The 24134-nt window shown below is 45.0% G+C and overlaps 2 protein-coding genes and 1 non-coding gene across 4 annotated transcripts in view; all 3 read left to right on the top strand.

Annotated features, from left to right (window-relative positions):
• The first annotated feature begins 4578 nt into the window (after window positions 1–4578).
• PUS1 (pseudouridine synthase 1) lies at window positions 4579–9681 on the top strand. 2 transcript variants are annotated; one of them, XM_027901377.1, is made up of 6 exons: window positions 4579–4599; window positions 4958–5182; window positions 6446–6583; window positions 6908–7010; window positions 7264–7961; window positions 9240–9681. In XM_027901377.1, the coding sequence occupies exons 2-6, from the start codon at window positions 4967–4969 to the stop codon at window positions 9288–9290; spliced, it is 1206 nt and encodes a 401-aa protein (XP_027757178.1). In that variant the 5' UTR covers window positions 4579–4599; window positions 4958–4966; the 3' UTR covers window positions 9291–9681. The 2 variants fall into 2 exon arrangements, with proteins under 2 accessions (XP_027757178.1, XP_027757177.1); XM_027901376.1 differs by lacking the exon at window positions 4579–4599 and adding an exon at window positions 4689–4775.
• A 2647-nt stretch (window positions 9682–12328) lies between these two features.
• LOC114066579 (E1A-binding protein p400-like) overlaps window positions 12329–24134 on the top strand; it is a gene marked incomplete at its 3' end in the record, with an annotated part of 15208 nt that continues 3402 nt past the window's right edge. Inside the window, exons 1-19 of the mRNA XM_027901370.1 lie at window positions 12329–12390; window positions 12608–12670; window positions 14015–14234; window positions 14454–14594; window positions 15079–15157; window positions 15617–15955; window positions 16216–16352; window positions 16719–16888; window positions 17046–17220; window positions 17311–17447; window positions 18228–18414; window positions 19349–19512; window positions 19991–20160; window positions 20445–20600; window positions 20778–20851; window positions 21297–21592; window positions 22100–22302; window positions 22385–22557; window positions 23539–23735. Of these exons, the coding sequence (XP_027757171.1) occupies window positions 12329–12390; window positions 12608–12670; window positions 14015–14234; window positions 14454–14594; window positions 15079–15157; window positions 15617–15955; window positions 16216–16352; window positions 16719–16888; window positions 17046–17220; window positions 17311–17447; window positions 18228–18414; window positions 19349–19512; window positions 19991–20160; window positions 20445–20600; window positions 20778–20851; window positions 21297–21592; window positions 22100–22302; window positions 22385–22557; window positions 23539–23735 (3143 nt within the window). The remainder of the gene's footprint in view (window positions 12391–12607; window positions 12671–14014; window positions 14235–14453; window positions 14595–15078; window positions 15158–15616; window positions 15956–16215; window positions 16353–16718; window positions 16889–17045; window positions 17221–17310; window positions 17448–18227; window positions 18415–19348; window positions 19513–19990; window positions 20161–20444; window positions 20601–20777; window positions 20852–21296; window positions 21593–22099; window positions 22303–22384; window positions 22558–23538; window positions 23736–24134) is intronic.
• LOC114066586 lies at window positions 22933–23071 on the top strand. Its single transcript, XR_003573212.1, has one exon. It is a non-coding gene; the product is annotated as a small nucleolar RNA SNORA49 (small nucleolar RNA).

Here is a 24134-nt window from a genome sequence, read left to right as displayed (position 1 = left end):
GTCTTTAATAGATTTCAAGAAACCTCAGTCTAATAAAACACGTACCTTCAGGTTTGTGAGAGCGTATGATGATGTTCTTTATAAGGTAATGCTTGATACTTTGTCAACATTTTTTATTTGTGTTTTGTGTGACTTTTTCTTTTTTTTTTTTTTTTGGCTTTAAATTGTACAACACCAATTTAAGGAAATAAAATTGATTTGAAATTGTTAGTGGCCTGTTTTCATTACTTTATATTTCCAGTTAGTGCAGTTATCTGAGCGAGGTCTTTAATGTGTTTGGTTCTACCAGCCTTGACTTTCAGGCAAAGAAAGGGCTGTTGTCCCCTTTGCTCAGCAGGTGAAGCTTGAGGCAGAAAATCCACCTTGCCTGATAGGTGGAAGCTTTGGAATTGGGAAAAGTTGAAGCCAGTTCAGGGTGTCGCTTCACCTGTCCTTGTAGCCTGGCTGTGCTCTCCTCCTGCAGGGTTAGAAACTGTCACGAGTTGATAGCAGATCCCTTCCCAGCCAGTCACAGGCTTAAATTTTGTCCATGTTTCAGTATTTGCCTGACAGTGTCATTTATTGCAGAGCACTCTGGACATGGGGGTGTTTGCTGGCCCTGTGAAGGGTGAGAGTGGAGTGTGGGTTTGGGGTGGTGGCTTTACAAGACCTAATAATTACGTATTATTTCAAACTCTGTTAATAATTTTTTTAATTAATAGAGTCAGAAAGCTTGTTGCCGGAACAGGGGCTTGAAGTGTGTGAGTATTGTGGTAAGATTTGGGTATTTTTAATTATGATTAAATATTTTACTGCTGTGTTTGTACTCACTGCAGTTTGTTATTTGGACAGAGCAGGCACATGGCTTAGTTTTCCTCCTGCCCACTGAACGTGACAGGATGGTGAGAGCGCTGGTTGCAGTCACTGCTCTGTGTTGTTGGAATACTGGAGGATGAAAGCTAAGCCCTGCATCTGGGATGTGTTCTGAAGGTTCAGGTGAAGACACTGTAGCCGAATGAAGGACGGAGCGCTGGGTGTCACATGCCCGTGTGGACAGAGAGTACTCTGCTGAATCCGTAGGACTCTTTCACAGGCAGCAGAGCAAAGGGGGAAAGTGCTAGCTGGGAAGACTTAAACAACAGCAATGAACAGGCTCTTCTAAAAGCCACGGGGCCTGACCAGTTCAAAAGCACCGGTGAAAACGGCACGGCTTTCTAGATGCTGACTGTGACGTTTGGCTGCTGTTGATTTGAGGAGAAAACAAACCCGAGCAATTCTTCCAGGGCATTTGGCTCCGTTCCTGCGCTTTATATTTAGCTGTTGGTAAGTACGTCAGTGAAAACACGCTCATTCAACTCTGAAAGATCAGAGGTGACTGGGTGACATCAAGGAAGTAGAAACGAGTGGGTGTGTGTTGAACCAGGGCGATACAAAGAGGGAGCACTCTCTGCCAGCTCTTTGAAAGCTTTATTTGGTGAGGAGTTAACTCCTTCACCTCCGAGCTCTGTGGAGTTTGACCTGGCATTCCCCCTCTGCAGTGGCACACTGGAAGGTGTGATGGCTGGAGGGGTTCTGAGGGAGGACAGGGGGCTGTGTGCAGGGAGACAGCGCGCTGCAGGGCAGGGATCAGCGCTCTCCAAACACCAGCGGCTGGATTTATTTAACTTTATTGCCATAAATGTAGTGCCGAGGATGGGCGCCATTCCCTGGGCGAGGAATGGCACGTAGTGAGGGCATACAAACTTCCCTGGGACATTTCTGTCTAAAACCAGCATTTTTAGGGACAATAGAGTCACAACCACCCCCTCTTGGGAGCTGAAACCTGGCAAGCGGTTTGAGTGATTTCAGAAAAGACGTTACACAGGGTATTCCCAAGACTGAGCTGAAGAAAATGTCAAACACAGGTCTCTTCCCTTACCATGGACAGAGGGGAACCCAAATATACACAATTATCCTTCATGATCCCTTGCTGAGATCCAGACACTACTGCTAGAGATCCCTGGGAGCTGGACCCAGCCACTGCTCCTGTTGTAAGATGTGCCTGTCTGTGTCCACAACATGGCTCACATCCAAAGCCCTGGTGCAGGAAAAGTCAGCTCCCAAAAAGCCATTCCCAAGTCCAGACCATGAGGTAACACACCACAGACCTACAGCACGTGGGGTTTGTGTCTTGAGCTCCTTCTCAGCATCTGCTGTGTGTATTTCCTTACGTCAGCACAGGCATCATGAGTACCCTGTGGCGGGGAATTACGAGAGTGCTGCAGGTAACCTTGAAACACAAGGGAAATGGTGCTAAACTCCCAATTCAGGCTTTGTTTAGGCAGTCCAGTCACTCCCAAGTGGGAAAGGACTGGCCTGTGTCACACTGGGAACACCTGGTGGAGGAAAGAACACTTGACTTGGTCTCAAACAGGAACATTCTCCACATCTGAGGGAGTTTTCACTGCTTTTCCCTTGTATTCTCCTGTGTGCTTGTTTCCAGCTAATGGCCCGATACAGAACTGCAAGGGAGCTGCAGACTAAAGTGCTCCTCGTCCCTTGCAGTGCAGCTTGTCTCCAGTTCCCAACACAGAGGTAAATGTCTTTTAATTACAACATTTGGTATCCCCTGAACTTCTAGTGCCGTGCAGCAGAGCCCCATAAAAGATCAGGTTAGCAGATTTTTTTTTCTTCCTTCCAACAGAGAACGATAGGAAGAAAGTGTCCTGCAAAACAGGATGTTCCCTCAGAGCTTTTTGTATTGATTTAAAACAAATAACGTTTCTCCGTGAATTTAAGGCAATTCCTCTTGAAATAAGGCAGGGAGCAGCCGAGGAGCCAGGGCTGTGGGTGCTCCCAGGACACGGCAGGAGTGGCCGTTCGTGTCGCCAGAGCCCCACCTGCAGGCGGCCGCAGTTTGGAGTGAGGAGTGACACTGACGTCGCTATGAAAATGGAATTAACTGCCTTAAAGCATGACCATTCTGCTCCCCGTTCGACAAAGTTAGTTGTCTGTGAGCCCCTAGAAGCACTGGGGGGTACCTGGAGAGCTTTGACGAGGTGGATTTCACGGCTCCCACAGAACACTCTGGCAAGTCCTTGCCTTTGGTGGCAAAATAAAATAGATAAATTATATAGAGATGTTTAAAGATAAAATAGATAAGTTATATATGGATGCTTAAAGATAAAATAGAGAAGTTAAAAAGGAAGAGGCAGGACATGCCATGGCAGGTTGAGAGCACAGCCCGTGGTACCTGTTTGGAAGCGTCTTGGCTACTCTTGGAATAGGTAAGGAGCTGTGATGCCAAACCTTTTTCCCTCATGGGATATCCAGGTAAGTCTTTCTCCTGTCCCATCACTGTTTTTCGTATCATCTGGGGTCTTCTTCCCTCTCCCAAATTTAACTGAAATGAGCCAAATTCAGAAATCAGGGCAGGGGAGGAGGAGGAAGCGATGTGGTGGACGGGCAGCACGATTTCATAAGCTCCACTTCCTAAGGAAATGAGACAAAAAAAGATTCAGACACCCTGGTTGCAGTGATAGAGGAATTTGTATTCCCGTTTCCCTTGGCAGCAGTGCTGTGCTGTGACAGGCTGTCCTTTATCACTCCTCTAAACAAAGTGCAGCTGGGACCCTGCGATAAATCCTCTCTTTGCCCCATCCCGCTCCCGAAACATCTCAGAAGTGTCAGTTCAAAAAAAATAAAGGACGTGCTGCATTTCTTCCCCTTATTAGCCGAAATAACAAGCTATGTTTGATAATCCGGCCTGCTCAGAAGCGTCAACCCTTCCATGTTCCATCTGAATGGGTAAATGGAGCTCTCTTACCCTAATCTCGCACCGTGTCCTCTGCGGGTGGCTCCGTCCTGTGGAGTACTGGAGATTGTAGCACAACAGAACAACTCCAGGTGCGTTTGGCTTTTTGGGAGGTACGTGCTGCGGCCTGATAAGGGCTCCTGTTGTGCTCAGCCTCCTCGTGAAGCGCGGATAAAACTCGCTGCACCAGACAGGAGCAGGAGGATCGCTGAGCAGTGGAAACCTGAGGGAAAACGCAACAGGAGGTGGCCGTGCTTGACACTGGCACAAGGGGAAGGTGTGTGGAAAAGGAAGGGGTGGGGAGCAGTGTGACATCCCTCTGTGGAACAGGGAGAGACGGTCAGCAGTGTGACATCCCTCTGGGAAGGACACGGTGGGCTTTGCCTGCAGACCCGTGTGCCATGTGGAGCTGTTTCCACCCGCCTGGCCTCCTCTCACTGTGACCACGATGCTGCCAGCGCTCCTTTCCCCGCCTGTGGTGGTGGGAAATGGGCTGGTTTACTTCCACAAGCTACCATTTACCACGGTAATGCATTTGTTACGTTTGTCCTTTCCCCCTGCGTTTCCCTGGGAGGCGGGACTGAGCAGGGCAATGCCTACCCACCGGGGTCACCGGGAACACCCATAGCCGCGGCTGAGGGACGGGCCGCAGGGGCCGGGGATGCCGGGGCGGGTGCGGATCGCTCCCCGGGCCGCGCTCCCCTCACGGCCGCTCCCTGAGGGCGGCCCCCTCCCCGCTCCCCTCACGGCCGCTCCCTCAACGCGCGCGCGTCCCGCCGTGTCCGCGCGCGGCCGCCGTACCCGGCGCACGTGTCCCCGCCGGCCGCGTAAGTGATCCCTTGGAGGGGCCGGGCCGCGGGTTCGGGGCTGCCTCTCACGGTCCCTCCCGGCCCCTCTTGGCCCCTCACGGTCCCTCCCGGCCCCGGGCGCGATGCTGCGCTGGGGGCTGCGGGTCCTGAGCCGCGGCCTCCCCGCCCTGCGGCCGCGCTGCCGGCGGCGCACCGTGGGTACCGCCGGGCCCTGCCGCCTCCGCCACCTCGCCCCGTGCCCCCCTCGCTCCGGCGGGCTCCCCGCTCCTCCAGGGGATGGCCACACGCCCTTCCTTCCCCCCGGCTGGGCCGTCACCCCCGGTGTGCCCCCCCGGCGCTTTCCCCGCAGCCCCCTCTGCTCTTGTGTCCCCCGCAGGTTCTCGCCATGGCCGAGGATCCGAGGGCAGCGCTCGGCGGCCAGACGAAGAGGCTGAACAGCGGCGCGGAGGTGGTGGAGAGGCTGGGAGAGAACGGGCATCAGGACAAAAGGCTGAAGAGAGGCGCGGACGAGGAGGATGCGGAGGATCAGGGTAAGAAGTCGCCCAAGAGGAAGATTGTGCTGCTGATGGCATATTCAGGGAAAGGCTACCACGGGATGCAGGTACGTGGATTGGCTAAGCGACTTGGGCTTTTCTTCTGTAAAGTCTGCTGTGTTTAGTCCACTGGGTAAGGAAGTGGTTGCAGCTTGAAAAGCTGGGGCAGGAGCAGTGTGTGCCTGGATGCAAATGGCTTGATGGCAATTTGATTTAAAACAGTTGGTGGTGCATCTCTGATATTTGGTAGTTCCAGTGAGTTTGCCTTTAATACAGAGCATCAGCAGAGGGTCTTTTATAAGCTGCTGCAGACGAGGCTCTTGAGGAGACTGTAAGCACGGGCACTGCAGTTCTGATGAAACCTTTAGTGCTGCCTGGTGTTCCTCTTCTCACCAGTGCTCCAGCTTCTTGGTGAAGCTTTGCATCTCAGAGCAGCTGGGCTAAGTTTCTTTTGGCTGAGACCTAAATGTGTCTCTGAACGTGCAGATTCCTTTCTCTGGTGCACTCCGATGGGGCGGGGGGGGAGTCTCGTAGCAGTTTAGAAACAGGAAAACTGTTGCAAGGCTTTTGTGTTGGCGTGTGGCAGGAAAGGGTTGGTGCTTTGTCACGTCTGTGGCACGGTGATGATGGCAGCGAGAGGGTGATCCTGCTCCATCTGCTGCTCCCCTGCGCGTACTGCGAGCTCCACACACTTAGGGAATACTTGAAAAGCTCCCCGGGGTAACTGATAAGATTGCACACGGGGAGGGAGCCTTTGATGCTTATGCAACGAAGTGGGTTTGTTCAGCAGCAGGAAACCTTGTGCTTAGGGGTGGTGCCTGTGAGGGTGAGCTCTGCAGCATCACACACAAGTGGAGTTGTGCGTTTCTGTTACAGCTGATCTGGGAGTGGCACACAGAGGTCACTGGAGAAAACCACTGGCTGCATTCTACAGCAGCTCAGGGGAACTGAGCAAGAAGAACCCAATCTGATTTCTGGAGACAGAATTTGCACAGGCTGGGTTTGGAGCAGGAGCTGTTAGCTGGCAGGCACTGGGAGTTTCATTTGTGCTGTTTCATGTAGTCGAAGGAGTCGTCAAAAAACTCCAGAAGTGTTGCACAGTGAAATTAGAAATCATCCTTTATTTGCAGTAACAGCTACATCAGAATGATGTTTTATTAATACTCTCTGGTATAGTTAGTTTTGTTAGAGGACAGCAGTGCTCTAAGGGCTGTGAAGGGAAGGCTTTTAAAGAGTTTCCCAACAATGTTTGATTAAAAGCTTTTTTCAATTATCATCTTCAGTTATCTGATCATTACCGTTTCTTATTTTTACTAAATATCCTGTTTTAGAGAAACGTGGGATCTTCCCAGTTCAAGACAATTGAGGATGACTTAGTGTCTGCCCTGGTTCAGTCAGGCTGCATCCCAGAGAACCACGGGCAGGATATGAAGAAGATGTCTTTCCAGCGCTGTGCTCGCACGGATAAGGTACCTTGGCTGGATATAGAATTGCTTTTCAGTTGGTGCTTTGCTCAGGAGCAGTGAAACACAGTGAGATGTTACAGCAGATGAAACACAGTGAGATGTTACAGCAACCTCTGTGAGGTTGCTCAGGTGCTGTGTGGCTGTGCAGCACCAACAGGTGTTCTTGGAGTATTCTGTCGTGGATTTCTGCCTTGCCTTTGCCTCACTTCAGCCTGAAGTGACCTGGGAAAAAAAGAAATAAAGCAGTTCTTCAACTATTTCAATTCTGCAAGTGCTGTCTCAGAGCTTCCACGGCACATAATTGTGTGGTTTATGGTTTTTTTATAGGGTGTGTCTGCAGCTGGACAGATTGTGTCGTTGAAGGTCAGGCTGATAGATGACATCTTAGAAAAGATCAATAGTCATCTTCCTTCTCACATCAGAATTCTGGGTAAGGGCACTGGAATGGTCAGGGAAAATGTTTTCAAGGAGAAGCTTTCCCCTGCAGAAGGTCTGTCCCTTGTCATTATATCATCACTTACAAGTGGTTCAGTTTTAACATGTTTCATTTAGCTTGAAATGAGGGTTCTCAAAAATAAATCTATTTTGTACTTAATTTAAAAATTATTCATGTTGGTATGAGTGAGATCAGAGTCAGTTTGTAACCCACTGATTCAAAAACCCAATGCCACTTTTAAAACCAGGCCTGAAGAGAGTCACTGGGGGATTCAACTCCAAGAACAAATGTGATGCCAGAACCTACTCTTACATGCTGCCAACATTTGCCTTTGCCCACAAGGACCACGATGTGCAAGAAGAGGTTTACAGGCTGGACAAAGAGACCCTCGACAGGGTCAATAAACTGCTCTCGTGCTATAAAGGGACACACAACTTCCACAACTTCACGTCCCAGAAGGGCCCCAGGGACCCCAGTGCCAAGAGGTACATCATGGAGATGTCCTGTGGAGAGCCCTTCGTCAGGGAGAACATGGAATTTGCGGTGATCCAGGTGAAAGGGCAGAGCTTCATGATGCACCAGATCAGGAAGATGATCGGGCTGGTGATTGCCATCGTGAAGGGATACGCTGCCGAGTCCATCCTGGAGCGCAGCTGGGGGGAGGAGAAGGTGGATGTCCCCAAGGCCCCGGGGCTCGGGCTGGTTCTGGAGAGAGTGCACTTTGAGAAGTACAACAGGCGCTTTGGGAACGATGGGCTGCACGAGCCGCTGGAGTGGGCGGAGGAGGAGCAGAAGATTGCTCTCTTCAAAGAGCAGTTCATCTACCCCACCATTATCAACACAGAAAGGGAGGAGAAATCCATGGCAAACTGGCTCAGCACCCTCCCCATTCACGACTTCAACTCGTCTGCTGTGGAGATGCAAACCAACAACAAAAATTCGAAGGTAACGATTGAAGCCGTTATTTTATCAAATGGAAGCTGTCAGGTTGAAATGTCTCTTCCCCTGGTAACATTTTTGTTTTCCATGAATGTGCCCTGGAAGATGACAGTCATCTGGCACGTGAAATGTGTGTTATCTTTCCTGTCTTTGTGCACTGGATGGCAATTGAATTCACTGTACAAGGTGTTGATTTCACGGGGTTTCACATGTGGCGGTGCAGGAGGGAGGAAGGAATGCTTTAAGCACAGGCCAATTTGCAGAATCATAAACTGACAACAGAGATTATGGGCATTCCCAGCCTTGCCTGCTGTGAAACTCCTTGGGAAATTAGGTTTCATACCTGCTGCCCTTTGGTGTTCTCTGATTTTTGGGCTGATTCTCATTTTGTGTAATTCCCTGTTTACTGTGTTTTGGAATCAGGGAAATTTAGGAGCAGCTTTTTAAAGTAAATCTGCCATGAGCTCAAAATGGGCCGTCGGAACAACTACTGAGTAAAAGGAATATTGTGGATTTGGATTTCTGGCAACAGGAACTGCTGTCAGCTGTAAGGTGCAATAAAACAAAGGCACAGTGGTGCAGAGGGTCCTTACCTGGCTCAGGGTGCTGGTGTTGGCAGGATCCCAATCTTTGAGGTGTTCCTGGGGGGAGGCAGGTCTGATCATTGCAGATAAACTCCACCAAGAAGGGTTTTGGCATCACAGTCAGACCAGCTGTCTGGAGAGGGATAAATAAGGGATGATATGACAGACTCCTCTGAGGTTTTGCAGGCTGTTTGCACTTCAGTGAGCTGTGCTTGCTGTTATGGAGTCAGCTGTCTCAGTGTGTCGGAATTTGGTTTGTAGTAGGATATTAAACTGTCAGTGTTAAATTCATGGGATTTGCTGTTTGTTTTCAGCAAGTAGTGGTGAAGGAAAAAAGGAGTAACTACAGGCATATAGTCATGTTAGCTTTTCTTTATAAAATCCTTTGTTGTCAGTCATGTCAGTTAAAATACTTGCTTCAAAATACATTTATTGCACCGTGTGGACCTAATCCTGCAGGAGTGGCTCCAGTTAAGAACTCTGACTTCAGTTTCCTTGTGAGTTGCCAATATTTATAGTATTTCCCTACTATCACTTTGTACAACTGGCTTGATTTTTGAGTAGTATTAGTGAGCCCTTGAATATCTGTAATACAGGTCAGACATAAACTCTGTAGCAAATAAAATTCTCAAATCTGATTTAGGTCAGTCTGTAGATGCAAATGCAGTACTGACGGACCATTTTCCATTTTGCTTTGCAGAACAGCAGCGATCTCGAAGGCAGTGATGGTTGTGGTGATGATTCCGACTGAGCCAGCATGGCTGGATGTGGAACCCTTGCTGCTTAAAGTTCCCTTTGTCTACAAAAAAGTGGCCTTTCAAAATCCAAGAATCCAGTAAAGCAGGAGTTTGTGTGCTTGCAGAACAAGAACTGGATGCCCAGGAGAAACTGGGTGGGGAAGACAGTGCAGTAGAAAAAACAGAAGCCTTTTATACCACTGACCAATTCACCTGACTGATATACTTGAAAACAGTTCAAGGAGAAAGAAGCTTTCTAAAAAGAATCTTGAAATGCAGGAGATCATAATTGCTATTTGAATAATGTTTTTATTATGTTTACTTGGAAAATAGTATTTTAAATATGTATAACTTCTACATAAAGGAGGGGCAGATCATTTTAATATACTCTTTTTGTATTATGAAGTTATGACTCCATGAGATTTTGATTGTTTTTTTTATCATCCACCTTTACTTACCTAAATCTCTAAACACCATTAAGCTTTTATTTTCCATGCCATCCATGTGGAATAACATGCATGGGTTAGGAACTCATGGTCATGTTGACTGCTGTGAACTCTTTGCTCTTGGAACGTGTATTAGCATTTCCCGTGGTGATCACTAAAGGTGGTGCTGCTGGTTTAGTTTCCCCTAAACCCAGAAATCCTTTAGAGCTGTCTCTTACTTTCAGGGTTGAATCACCTTGGCAGGTGTGAAAGAAATGGTGCTGAACTCTTCTGGGCTTTCATCAAGCCTGTGTTCACTCGGTGTGTGTCAACTCTTCATCCCCATCAAGCTGCCCAGAACAGAGGGATGTGCAATGATATGGGAAGCTCAAGTCTGAGCATGGGAATCCATGGTTAATTTCCTGTGTTTTGGGGATCTGCATACTCCGGGGTCTGTGCTCCTTTCCCCAGCAGAGGTTTAACTTCTGGTTCTTGTTTCCAACTCTCTGTGGAGGTGGTGGAAGAAACAACAGCAGCAGCAGCTCTCCAGCCCTCCCAGCCTGTGGAACACCACTGAAGGGTTGGAACAAGGCTCTTCAAGCATTTGGATAGTGGTACAAGTGCTTGATACATTTCCCTGGCTGAGAGTGTGTCACTTACTGAAAATGAGGAGTCAACCTATTCTTCCTTCATTTAGCGGCTTCTGGCCGAAGCCTTGAATTTTATGGCTTCTACTGCAATAATTATTTTGGTTTGCAGTTTTTTTTGTTTTGTTTCTTTTTTTATTATTATTTTTTATTATTTTTTTTTTTTATTCCCCAGAGCACAGCTCTCATTTAAAAAAGCATTTCCTTGTTTATTTTACCTGAGTTTTTACTTAGAGCTTTTTATGTCATCATGAAAGCCTTGCTTGATGAGAGCAAGTGTGAAAAAGTGCTCCGTAGAGGAGCTCTGCCCGGATTTTCTTTTATATCCCTTGCTAGTCCGTACTGTTGACCTGCTTTGCGTTGTTCTATCCACAGCTCCATCTTTCTATGCCTTTCAATCTGAAACAAACAAACAAAAAACCCTTTATTTGCATATAATGAAGGCCCCAAAACTGTGACAGGGATCGCAGTTGAAATATATGGGGGCTTCTGTTGGTAGCCTTTGGAGAAAACAAATAACAAAATTAATAAAAATAAAAATAGAAGGACCCTTTCCCCCCCCCATGAGAGGGGAATGGTATCGCCCAGCACCCGGTGGGCCGGGACTGCCGGAGGGGCAGGGCGGGGGAACCCGGCGGGACCGGGGGGTGCGGGGCCGGTCGGGGTGTGCGGGGGTGGCACGGAGTGTGCGGGGCCGTGGGACAGCCGGCGGTGGCGGCTCAGGTGCGGGACACACCCGGTGTGTGCGGAGGGGCCGGGGGGCCGCGGGGGAGGGTGGGCAGCCCCCAGGGGGGTCAGCCCCAAGGGGGGCTCGCCGGTCCATTCCCTCTCTTCTGGGAGATGAACAAATCCCCGCGTCCTCCCCGCGGTACCCACGGCCCCGCCGTGCGGCCCCTTGGGGATGTTCCTGCCGGGAAGGGGGCAGGGATGCCCCTCAGCAGGGCAGGGTGGGGGATGCGCTGCCCTTGCACGGTCAGGTATCAGGTCAGACACCTCGGCTCTGCTCTAGGGCTCAGAGTTGCCGCGGTCCCGAGGCTCCATGTACAGCCCGCGGGGTTCGTGTGAGCGCTGCACGGTCCTCAGTGTACTTACAGGGTGAGCCATCCCGTCTCTCTGCTCTGTGAAACGGAGGGCTGGGAACGGCACGAGTGACACCAGCCTGTTGTTACAGGTCCTGTCGCCTCCCCTTGTGACAGCACTGGCCTCTCTGTCTCTGCGCTGACTGCGGGGTTGGGCATCACCAGTCGGAGGGCTGGACAGAAACTAAAGCACCTGTTGACCCTCCTGAGTTGTCTTCACCGTACAGACACGCCCAGGATGTGCTGCAGGAACCCTCTGTGTCTGACTGCTAGAAATAAAGCAGCTGGATAAATCTGCCGGGACAACAGAGGATTCAAGTGGTTAATGTGAGTTAAAAGGTCAGTGACCACTGAGATCAACTCCCTTTATAGTTGGGCAGGAAGCAATTCTGTGATCATAAAAACTATTTCATAGCAAAATAATGTAGGAGTTAAATCAGACATAAGTGTGGTTAGAGCTTGGGGAGTGTTAGCCCAGTGCACTGCTTTACTGATAATGAGATACTTTATTAGGTTAACTTTATTTCATTTCAAAAATAGTACTTCACAGAGACTCATAATTAGTTCTGATAAAAGTTTAAAAAAAAAGGTACAGCCTTTATAATAATGCTGGTACATCTAGTACATATATTAATGATTTACGATTAAGTGTAAGTTTTAAGCTTTGTAATTAAAGATAATTGCTTTAATGAGCTTTTCTGTAATTGTAACATTATATCTAATACCAATTATTACACTTTTTAAAAACCCTCTGGAGAAAATCTCAGGAACCTTAGCGAGTGCTGCACGTCTCATTTTCCATGCATTGGGTTTAAATTTGCACCCTCTGAGCCTAATTTGTTGCTTTCCTTAATTAATGTTTTTGCATGAAATTTTTCCCTTTTGGTCATTTGATACCCTGATGGAGAGTGGTTGTGCAGCTGTTGTCAACAAAGATCTTGGTGGTGTCAGGTTGAAGAGCCAGTAAGTACATCCTGGGCTGGCATGCTGATTGATTCACACCTTCAGAGCTCTCAGGCAGGCAGTTGTATTGGGGTATGGTGGAAAGCTGATTTGACCAGCCATGTAACAGGCTGTACTGCCACTTCCTTTGGTATTTTTTTGTTATTTTGTGATTTTATTCACTGAAATTGCAGTTTTTATAAGTCTCTCTGCAGGTGGAATGCCTCCTGTTCCTCAGGTGGCTCAACAGCTCAGCCAAGAGGGAGACCAACAGCAGAATGGACCAAACTTTCCTCAGCAGGTACAGCCAGCAGGCTGGGATGAGAAGCACGTGGCCGTGGCCCCAGCTCCACTGCCCTCACCACAGCAGGTATCAGATTTGCATGTTATGTTCTATGTAGCTTTGCATGGCTGGGTTTTGTGCGTTAGAATTGCTGTTGTCATCTGTTCTGCACCCTTAGATAGTCTGTCTGAACGCTGGGAAGAATCCTCAGGATCAGAATGGTAAATCTGTCTCATTAGAAGTCTTAAGATTAATTTTTGGCACTTTACTTTCCCTTGAACTTTTAAGTTCCGTGAAGAACATATCTGTTCATTTGTATCATCTGCAACGTCTGCCCAACTCTCAGTTTAGGTATTCTTGTGCTGGATTTTCATTTTTGTTGGATCAGATTCATTGCATTCCTCAAAATAAGTGCCAGGTGTGTGTGGAAGGTGCAGCAAGAGGGAACAGTGTGCTGACCCCTCCCTGTGTCCTGGCAGTGCTGACCTTTGTATTTTGTGTGCAGACCTTGTGGATGGCAGAATTTATTACTCCAACCTGGGGAGAAAGGAACAAATAATTTCAGTAGTTCGTGCAGGTGACTTTGCCAAGCCTGATAATTTTCTTCAGATAGCCATGGCATAGCACAGCTGGGTATAAATCTTTCTTTACAGTAAAACTTTGTGTTCATTTAAATTTAGGATGCTCTGTAGATACCTGTGTCTCTCATCTGGTTTTAATTAGTGCTGCAGGCACACAGGATTTTTCTTGAAGAAAGAGAAGGAATGAGAAGGAATCAGGCATGTTCTCTAGGGAAGAGAGCATTTGTTCTTGTAATGAAATCCTAGAAGGGGGTTTAATTAAACAGAATCCATTATTTTAACTTTTTATGCAGCCTGTTTAGAATAAAGGGGGAGGAATGACAAAGAAAATTAGTGCTGCTTGTGCTTGCTTGCCAGCAGTTGCAGGATGCTTGCATGCCTTAATAAAAATGCCAGCAACTAAATGTATTTTTATATGGACTTCACAGAGCATTCTGTCCTTGTGCCATCTGGCAGAGTATTTAAATTCTGTGAAATTCCTCACTGAATCAGCCCTGCACTTCTGAGCAGATCTAGAGGTGCTATAGGAGGAAAAACAAAAGTTCTCAATACTGAGTACCACTGCATCCCAAGCTTCTCTACTGATTTCTCACCATACTGCTGCCCTGTAAAGTCCTGCAGAGACTTTACACAAATCTGCACAAAATGCATTATTCATTATCTTTTAGCAAAGTGCAACTTCAAACACTGTAGGATGTTTCCAAGGACTGGATAATAATTCCTGTTGGTTATCCATGTAACATCTTCCACAGTGTCTCAGTCTTGCTTTTGTGTTGTGCAGTAGGAAACACAAGTTCAATTATGTTTACTCGAAGGAAAATGAAATTCTGCAGCGAATAACAGCGCTGAGGAAAGAAGGTTTATGGTCTCTGAAGCGTCTGCCCAAACTCCATGAGGCCCCACGGCACAAATCACACCATGATTACCTTCTGGAAGAAATGCAGTGGATGGCAACTGATTTTGTGCAAGAAAGAAGATGGAAAATAATAACTGCCTGGAGGGTAATGTGGATTTCATATTTTCAACCAGAAAAGGGGGGGTAGAATAGGCAGCATTTTCATGGTTAGGATGTGATGAGGGAGGATGGGTGAGTTTTGGGTTGCCTCTCCACTGTGTTTGTAAACATTAAAGAATACACTTAAAGGGATTGTAGTTATTTTCTTTCTCTAGAAATATGCTTTTCAGATAGAGTAAAAACTTAATTTCATGGTTTTATTCAGCTGATTTTAAGTGTAGCTCGTCACCACGAGGATATGACACTTCATAAGGAAGCATGCAAGAAAAGAGAAGAGAAGCAACTGAGGGCTGTTGCTGCTTTTACTGCCAGAGCAATTGAACACTTCTGGTCCACCATTAAACAGGTAAATGTAAAAAAAAAAAAAATAAAAATTTAAAAAAATCAAAAAATCTAAAGTTGTACTGAATAAAAACCTATTGGACCATAAGAGTGAAAATCCTACAGCTGAGCTTCGCTCAGCCCCGGGGTGAATATTATCTGTTGGCAAAGACAGCTGCATGTTATGGTTGCTTGAATAATTTCAGGCCTTATATGTCAGGAAGGAGAGAGCTTCACTCAGCCCAGCCTGTGCAGTTGGCTCTCAGGGGACGCTGCAGTTTTGATGTGAGTTATTCTTGGATATCTCCTGCGTGTTCCAGGGATGACTCACGGCCAGTCCCTGCACGCTGTTTGGTGATTAGAGGGCTCTGCATTGTAGCAGTGTCCAATGCCTGTCTTGCTGTTAAAGAAATGTTAATTAATCCACGGGTATATTTGAAGGTAAATGTGTTCATGTTTGTCGTTTCCTTCTGCTTCTTTCCCTCCACCCCACCCTCCCCCCATTTTAGGTGGTAGATTTAAAACTGCAAGTAGAGCTAGAAGAGAGGAGGAAGAAAGCATTAAACTTGCAGAATGTCTCAAGAAAAGGTAATTCATAAGAACCTGGGAGGTTTTCTGGTTGGTTGGTTGGTTTTTTGCATGACTTTTTTTTTCCTCTTGCATCCTGGTAGTAGTATGTTTAGGAGCTGGTATTTTGTTCTTAGATTTGAGTCATAAATATCTTCTTTCTCCAGCTCACTAACTTCCTGTGGGTTACTAAAGCTTTCATAAACACACTGTAAAGGCTTTTTGTTGCTGAACTCTTTTTTGTGCCAGAGTTTTTAGTTTTATGTCCCTTTGCAGACCATGCATGAGACTGAATTCATTAAAACTGTCCACCTGTGTCCCAGCTCAGCTTGCCCTTCCTTATGAAGTCTGAGACAGTATTACTGTCCTGAAGAATTCCTGTGTTCTTCAGAGCCTGGATTAGCTGGAAATGGCATCAAACCTGTTAATAAATTACTCATCTCAGATATGGCAGCACCGTGATTTTATTATTCTGTGCAGATAAAAGAGACTCTTCAGATGAGAACGAGAGCCTTCAGAAGGAGGTGGTGCTTCCAGATCTTCTCACATCCACTGTGGAGAAATCCATGGCAGATTTAGCAGGCATTGCTGCTGCTGCAGGAGCCTTGCTACCCAAAGGCAATGCTCAAACCACGACAGCTGGAAAATGGGATACCCCGTCCCTGCTACGTGGAACTCTTAGGGAGTATCAGAAGGCTGGACTGGAGTGGTTGGCAAAGCTGTACAAGATGAACCTCAATGGCATTCTGGCTGATGAAGCTGGGCTTGGAAAAACAGCTCAAGTTGTGGCTTTTTTTGCACATCTGGCATGTAATGAAGGTGTGAAATATTATAAATATTTTATAGTTCTATAGTTTTAACAGTTCATTAATCAGTGTTTTCAGTAAGATGAAAAAATAATTGCTTTTAATATATGTAATTTAAAGAAATGTACCTGGAATAATTTTTTTTAAAAAAAAGTATACACAATTCCTATAATTGCTAGTGCATGTGTATATTGTCTGTATATATATTATTGCCTTTTCTTTTAAGTTCTGAAATGTTAAATGGTCATTTCCAATCCTGCTTTATCTCTGTAGGTAACTGGGGTCCTTTTCTTGTTGTCTCACAAAACTTCAGTGTGCTGAAGTGGGAGGTTGAACTGAAACGCTGGTGTCCTGCTTTGAAAATTCTTCTGTATCTTGGGAACCCAGGAGAACTTTTTCAAACTGGGCAGGTATCGTGGAACATCATTTCATTTACACGTGTACTGGGCAGCACAAGCATCACACAGAAAGAGAATATCAGCCTGAGTCAGGGGTGTACCATTCTGGTTAAAAACTTCAGCTGTTTTGTAGGAAAAGTTTATTCTTCTTTAAGAAGACAGAAATCCTGGTAAATACATTTTTAATAACGTTTCAAACATCACAACCAGAGAGTTAAACTGAGCATTCTCTTGCCTTTTGGGGTTTTGAAAGCTTTGAAGAACTGCACTGGGATAATGTGCAAGATAATCCATTTTAATCCCAGAAGAGGAGACAATCATCTTTGCTCTGAAAGCCACCAGAAAAGCCTGTAGGATTTCTGTGGTGTTGTGTTGCAGGAATGGTCTGACCCCAGCAACTTCAATGTCTGTATTGCTTCCTGCCAGCAATTCTTGAAAGATTATGAAGCATTCCTGGAAGTACAGTGGAGGTACCTGGTTTTAGATGAGAGGCAGAATGGGAATGATGTGACAGAGAAGCACTGGGATGCAATATTCCATCTCCAGAGGTCTGAAGCATCCATTCACATTTTTCTTTCTGTTTTTGCCTGTCAGTTCTAAAATAACCTCAGTGATTATAACTGCAGGTTTTTAAAATTTTCTTTGTGTGGTGTAATTTAAGTTAAGAAATAGATCTTACTTAATTGTTACCTTCATTGTTTGCAGTCACCATCGCTTACTCTTGATGAATAAACCTCTCCCGACTTCCTTAAAAGATCTGTGGGCCATTGCCTGTTTCCTGATTCCAGAGGCTTCCCAATCCTGTGTGGATTCTGGGAAGGCAGCACCTGTGGAGGAGAACAAAGAGCATTACCAGAGAGTTGCAGCGAGGCTGCAGAGGGTATGTCTGTCCTGAGGACAGTACCTCATTGCTAGCACCTTTTTCCCTGAGAAAACGCAATTAGGAAACGATTGTTCTGTGTTCTTTTAGGTGGTGCAGTCATTTGTTCTGCAGAGGTCCAGAATTCACGTGGAGAAGCAGCTGCCCAGGAGATACGAGCACGTGCTCACCTGTGCTCTGTCCCACCGGCAGAAGGCAATGTGTGAAGACATCTTGTCTCAGCCAAGGTACAGCTGTTGAGCAGTTCCTAATTGTTCAGTCATCATTAAAGTCAGGAACTCTTCCACTTGCAGTAAGAGAGTTTGTTTGCTAGTGTGTAAATTCTGAGTAAAGTAAAGATTAAAGCACGATGCATAATCGTGGTGCTGTGCAGGCTGTTCCACACCAAGTGTTAATTGCATTCAGCCATTTCTTCGTCCTCTGTTTGTTTATTTTTATGTAGATGTTTTGCAAGGTGAAGAGAAGCATAAATAAGAAAAGAGTGTTTGCAGATTATAGGACAAAATATTTATAGCAATTGACCGTCTGTCACAGTTTTTGTTTAAATTTAGTTCTAAAGTTATTTAGCAGCTGAATATTCTAGGTTATATGTATGTTACATTGCTTTTCTGATACATCTAGTTTGTATTTTCCAGTGAATTTGATAATTTAAAGTGATATTTATTCAGGTGTTTAAAAAAGGCCTCAATATTAACAATATGTGTTTCATATATTATCCAGTGTCATTTCCATTTGAAACAGAGTGCCTGTTTGAGAGAATCCCTTTTATGATAATGTGAGTTTTAAAATCAGAATATATCGTGTAAATTATTAACAGTTTGTGTGAATATGAGAGAAACTGGAAGAATGGAAGGCTGCACCTTTATACTCATACTTTTTTACATGTGATAACTTGGTGCTCTCAGATGAATTCAGAAGAACAATTTGAGCGTGAGGAGAGACCCGAGCTCCTAAAAAGCTCTGTGTTTGAAGGGTCCTTTAAAGTCTATTTTCCCTGTAAATAACAGAGCTCAGGAATGCCTCAGAAGCGGGCAGGTTGCCGGCGTGCTCCAGGTCGTGGCGCAGCTGCTGAGGGTGTGTGACCACCCCGAGCTGCTCAGGCCCCGCTGCCCACGCTCGTCCTGCGTGCTGGACAGGCTGCAGCTCCCAACGGCCTCGGCAGTGCTGGATGCAGGGGGATGGCACCTTGGGAAGGTGAGGGGGGGAAAGGGATCCTCCTGTGCTTGACTCGGTTTGACTGAGGGTGGCACAGGACACAGAATTCCTTACACGTAATTCAGGTCCCAAATAAACTGCAAAACCTGAATTGCTTATTCATTTGTTCTTAGGAGCAACTGTTAAGATTTAGTATAAATAATAACCATTGACTTTGTGGTAGTGCTGAATTTAGTAGGTATGCTGGGAATTTGCTATCCTTGTCAAAGAAGGTGAGACTATTTTGTAACATTTTGTAACACTTTCTGGTTTTCCTTCAATTTCCCAATTAACCTGAACTGCTTATCGTGACCTGAGGAGCAGTAAGGGCATAATTAAGCTGTGAACAGCCCTGGAGATGAGAAGCTGTATCAGATTTCAGTTTTGCTTAAACTATTGTCTGTTAAAGTTACATTGCAGGGCACTTCATCCTTTTTTTTTTTTTTTAGTGATTTCAGCAATATTAGAGGCTTAAGAAAGACTGGCCAAAGCTAAAAAAGTAGCATTATGTGTCCTGGGAAATTCAAACAGTTTCTTCTTTAAGCCTGCTGGAAAAATCATTTGGGGGTGGGGGGACAGGGAAGAGAGGTCAATGGTCAAGGTGGGAATGGGTGGGTCAGGAACAGCAGTTCTACAAAGGGCTGTAATTCGAGGGTGCTGCCCTGTTTCTGACTCCTGGTAACATGAGCACAGTGCTCTATTTTCATGGTGTAGGTTGTTGAAACCTTTTAAAGTAAGGGCAGCTGCTCTCTGAACAGTCCCATGACACCTTTCCCTTCAGCTCTGCCATCAGCTCTGAGCTTTTCAGTCATTCTCAGATAATGGGGAATTATTACCATTTATTTTTTTTTAGCTGCAGCTGAATGGTAGTAAAATATTTCTTCACTTTGTGGGTTTTTTTTTCTTTCTTTTTTTTTTTTTTTAATAACTTAAGCATGCAGACTGGTCTCTCTTTGACGTGATTGGGATGGAAAACCAAATTACTTGCTACGAGGCACAAGTACTGCCAAAACTGAAGGTAACTAGAAAGCTGATTGAGGAGATCTACTGCTCCCCCTCAACACCCAGACCTGAGCCAGTGAAGCTCAAACCAAGCAGGTATGTGGTGTTCTGGTGATTGATTGATTGATTGATTTGTTTACAGACTGATCACTGCTGAACACTGTGTGCCAGCCTTCTGAGGGAAAGCAGAGTGATATTCACCACTTAAAGAGTTCTTTTCATTTGAGAAGGCTCAGTCTTGATCTTTTCTTCAGCTCAAGAGAGTTGAAGTCTCTTGTGGTTTTGATCAAACAGTGAAAGTGACTCCTGCAGAAGTTTCCTAAACAGAGGAATTAAATCTTCTCCTCGTTAATTTTAAATTTAAGATGTACTTGCAAACCACTTAAAGAATTTTTTTTTTCTCTTTTTTTGCTGGGGGATGAAAAGATATTCTGTGAAATTTTGAGCTTATTTGTTTATTGCTGTAGAGTCTTTTCTGTGAAGAGCAGTTGGGAGGGTTCATTTTTGAGCTGATTGACAACTTCCTCGTGTATGTTTTGTCGAATGTGTAGAAAGCTGATCTGTTAATTTTTAGGTTATTTACACCAGTGCAGTATGGACAGAAACCTGAAGGTAGGACTAGAGACTTCTCAGAATCTCAGTTGCAGCAGACAGTGCACACAGCAACAGTTACAGCAGATCATCATGAGCAGATACAAAGACGACAACCCCGTGCCCTGTTTTCAAACCAGCAGCATAAGAAAGGTGTGTTGTGAGTAAAACAAACCATTGCTTTCTGGTCTGCTCTCTTGTTTTTTTAAATACTGCTTGAATAAGGGAAAGAAATGAGGTTGTACTCCATGTGTTTGGGCATTACATATCTGAGTATCAAGCTCCATCAGCAGGTTTGTGACAGGACTTTGCTCACAAAATCAAACTGGCAATACTGAGTCCCACTCTGGATGATGGGATAGGCACTGAAATCCTGCAGTGTGCACTGAGGAAGTTCTTCTTTTTACCCTTGTACCTTCTGTGTCTTCTCCTCACAGCCAGCAAGACGTTACTCACGGCTTCCACATCTGCAGCACCAGAGGGGACTGCTGAGACAGAGAAGCCCGTGACGTTACAGTTTAGAGGGAAAATGTTTACTGTGTCCTACAGTCAGTTCTGTCAACTCATCGACAGACAGTCTCTGAAGCATCAAGGTGAGGTGCCACATGATTCAATTCACATATTTATCTCTTTTTTTAAATTTTTTTTTTTAACTTTTTAACCACTTAGAAATCAAAATTCGAGAAGCTACAATATCCTCATGTTGTAATATCATGTGTCTGTCAAATTTAATTTTTTCTTTTCTTGCTGCTTTCCTGGAAAAACAAATGAATTTATTAATGAGACAGTGGATGACCTGAGTACTAAATCTAAATCAGCATCTACACTTTCATGCCCAACTCAGGTACTGTGCTAGCTGTTTGTATCATAAGTATGTACTTGATCATGAACAATATATAGTTTACAAGATTCACGTGTGTGAAACAGTCGAAGCTTTAATATTTAAAGCATTTAGAATATTGTAATGGCTCAGTCTGATCCATCTGTACTCGTGGACTCTCCAGTGGTTGCTGGAAAGTCCTGTTATATTTTTGCCAGTAGGCATAGAGTAGGAAAGCAGATTTATTTTGCATTACAATCCCAAACCTAACATCTGTCCTTGTATCACAATACTAATCATCAGCTTTTCTCCTGCTCTCTTGCCCTCTCAGAGTCATTCATACAACTCTTGTAGTATCTGAATTATCCTTATTCTCCACTTTGTTTTGCATAAATTTCTTTTTTTTTTTTTTTCTTGCATAAGCTTTATCTGGTCAAAATAGATTCAGAAAAGAATTTTGAATTTAAAGGGTACCCTGGAAGAAAAAAGACAACTAAAGGAACACCTGGACAAAATATACTCTTGGAATGAGCGTCGTTGTTCCAGAACCCCCCTGTATGGCAGAGACCTGTTGGAAACTTGCTCTTGGATCGGTGGAAGAAAACTCTCTCAGCACTGCTCTGCCAGGATGAACAAGTGGCGCTGGGCTGGCTTTGCAAACTGCCTTCCCTATCCCAGCACTCCAGAGGTTCTGCAGGATCCACTGCAGGAGCTCATTCTGACAGTGAAGCAGCAGCAGCTCGCCCTGAAGGATGTTGTTCTGAGGTAATTGAGACAAATCCATCTGCAGCGTGGGCATGGATTTGATGGGTCGGGGTGTTATGTGAAGCACTGTAAAATGCCAAAAGTCACAAATAAGCTGCCCTGTTTTATCCTTTTTTGCAGGCTCAGTTCCTTAATGCTGAATCTGTTTGCATCACAGATGTATGATTTTAGGTGATTTTAAGATCTTAGATAGTTCCATGGCAATTGTTATAAGTTATGCAGCAATTCTACTTTGATTTATCTTGTATTTGTGGTGCTAATACTGAAAAAAAAAAGTAGGAGGTGTAGTGAGCTAATCTTGATAACCTTATGGATAGTGGTGGTTTCCTCTTGAGTGTTTTTTAGCATTTACTTGATGATAAAACATCCTGCACTGATTTACTTCCAGTTGCCCATAGCCAGGTGCTTCATGTTTCTATGCAAACATCTCCTTTGTGACTGTTTCTGAGTAGTTGATAGCCCAAGCAGTTAAAAATCACTATCACGAAGTTTCGGGTTGTTTTACAGAGATCTGTGCGTGCTGCCAGCTGTAGTTGTTGCTCCTCCACGTTTGCACGTGGCCCATCCTCCTCACACATACACCCATGGAATGAAGCTCTTGAGGTTTAATCTCAGGGAGCAGCTACTTCCCTACTCCCAGTCAGTGCAGCAGATTGCACGGCCTCAGTTTGTGCAGTTTCCAGATCCCCGACTGGTGCAGTTGGACTCAGGTATTAAAAACCCACCCCTGGCTCTGCATTGGGCTTTCTCTGATGGTTGAGTGGGGCCTGCAGGTTCTTATTTCATAAACAGGCAAGCTGGAAGCTCTGGCTGTCTTGCTTCAGAAGCTGAAAGCCAGAGGGGAGCGTGTGCTGATATGGACTCAGGTGATTCCAATGCTTGACATCCTGGAGCTTTTCCTGAGCCTCCATCTCCTCACGTACGTACGAGTTGGTCAGAGTGCTGCTCCCAGCTGGCATTATCTGGTAAGAGGATCTCTTACTCAAGCTAATAGTTAATAGATGCTCATAGTGGGAGGGAAAACGCTAAAGGGCACTCTTAATACATTTGCAAAATTCATTTGCATAATTCCCTTGCTTATTGAAGCAAATTATGTACGTAGCTGGAGCACAAATATGTAATTATAAATGAAATATGTCAGTCATGTTACTATTTGATGAGGCATCCAGGGTGTTTCCAAGAAGTATGGCACTAGTTGTCCTGTGTTTATGAGTAATTTGTGCTTGAAATGCAGATGTTTTAGTTCACAATAGCTTTTTGATTAACTGCTTTTGTTTTCATTATCTGTAGCTATTTGCATTGTTAGTACTTGAAGTGTAGTTGCTGTTTTTCTGTTGGCACTTCCTCAGCCTTACTCCAGGGGCTTTTATTTTTTGTAGAGTGCCCTGGCATTGCCTGAGGATAAATTGAAAGTGTGCTCATTTCCCTCCCCAGCAAGATTCCCTGTATCCTCTGGGGCCTACAGTTTGAGCAGACATTAACAATATAGTTAAATTATTCTCATTCTTTATTTCAAATTGCATCCTTGTGCTTTCTGGCAGATGCTACATGAAACTTGGAGAATACTCTGCCTTAAAGCAACACAAGGCAGCCCAACAGAAGGGTTTCTACTTAGTCAATAGAGCAAAAAAATGAGGAAGCAGGTACAGGATATAATAACTCGGGTGTGCTTAGTCATAGGACATAATGTGAATACTGTAATAGATCTTCAGACTTTCATCTGGCTGACTGGACCATAAATTAATAGTTTTAATGGTAGACAAATTAATTTTGAATTGTGTAGATCTGTAATGTGGGCAGTCAGATCCCTTAAAACCTTTGCATGCTTAATGAAGTTATAAGAAAGCAATTTTTCCAGTCTCCTCATTCTGTTAAAAAAGCTTGCATGGAAATTTATCCTTAATTAATGTGAATTTGTAATTCAGCTGCTTGTTTCCCCATTTCAGGAATCCATAAAAACCTTCAACCAAGACAAGAGGATCTTCTGTGCCCTCCTTTCTTGCCACACTCCCTCCACAGGTGTCAGTCACGTGGATGTGAACTCTTTTGTCTTCTATGACACCAGTTTGGATCTGCTGGGGGACACAAAGGCTGAGGAATGGTGTGCTAAAATTGCAAGAGGCAGAGATATCCACATTTACAGGTGGCTTATGCTAAGAAATAGTATTGCTGTTTTAAAAGCAAAAATAAAGGGAAGATGATTTGGGGTGAAACTAGGATTTTTGGTTGAGGTCATCCTTTTAGTTCAAGTAATTTGGTCTTTTAAGGCCCCTTTAAAGATTGTATCGTACATCTTCCCTTCAGACTAGAGGGAAAATGAAAATTCTGTCCTTTTCCTTACTGTTTCTTCTGTTCCTGTCTTTCCCTCCCACTTTCATCTTACAAACCATCTGGACTTCTGTGTTGGGACAGTCAAAACAAATGTGGGTGTTTTCAGCTCTCGATAAACAAGAAATGCCTTAGTTGATCTCTCACTGGATTTCACATCCACTGGTGATGAGATGCTGCTGTTTGTGATGATGGGTGATGTATCTGAAAGCTT

Source organism: Empidonax traillii, unplaced genomic scaffold (genome assembly GCF_003031625.1).
Source record: "Empidonax traillii isolate 1590-97213 ecotype Southwest subspecies unplaced genomic scaffold, ASM303162v1 scaffold780:size295419, whole genome shotgun sequence".
Lineage (NCBI taxonomy): Eukaryota > Metazoa > Chordata > Aves > Passeriformes > Tyrannidae > Empidonax > Empidonax traillii.
This window is presented reverse-complemented; position numbering and strand designations above follow the sequence as displayed.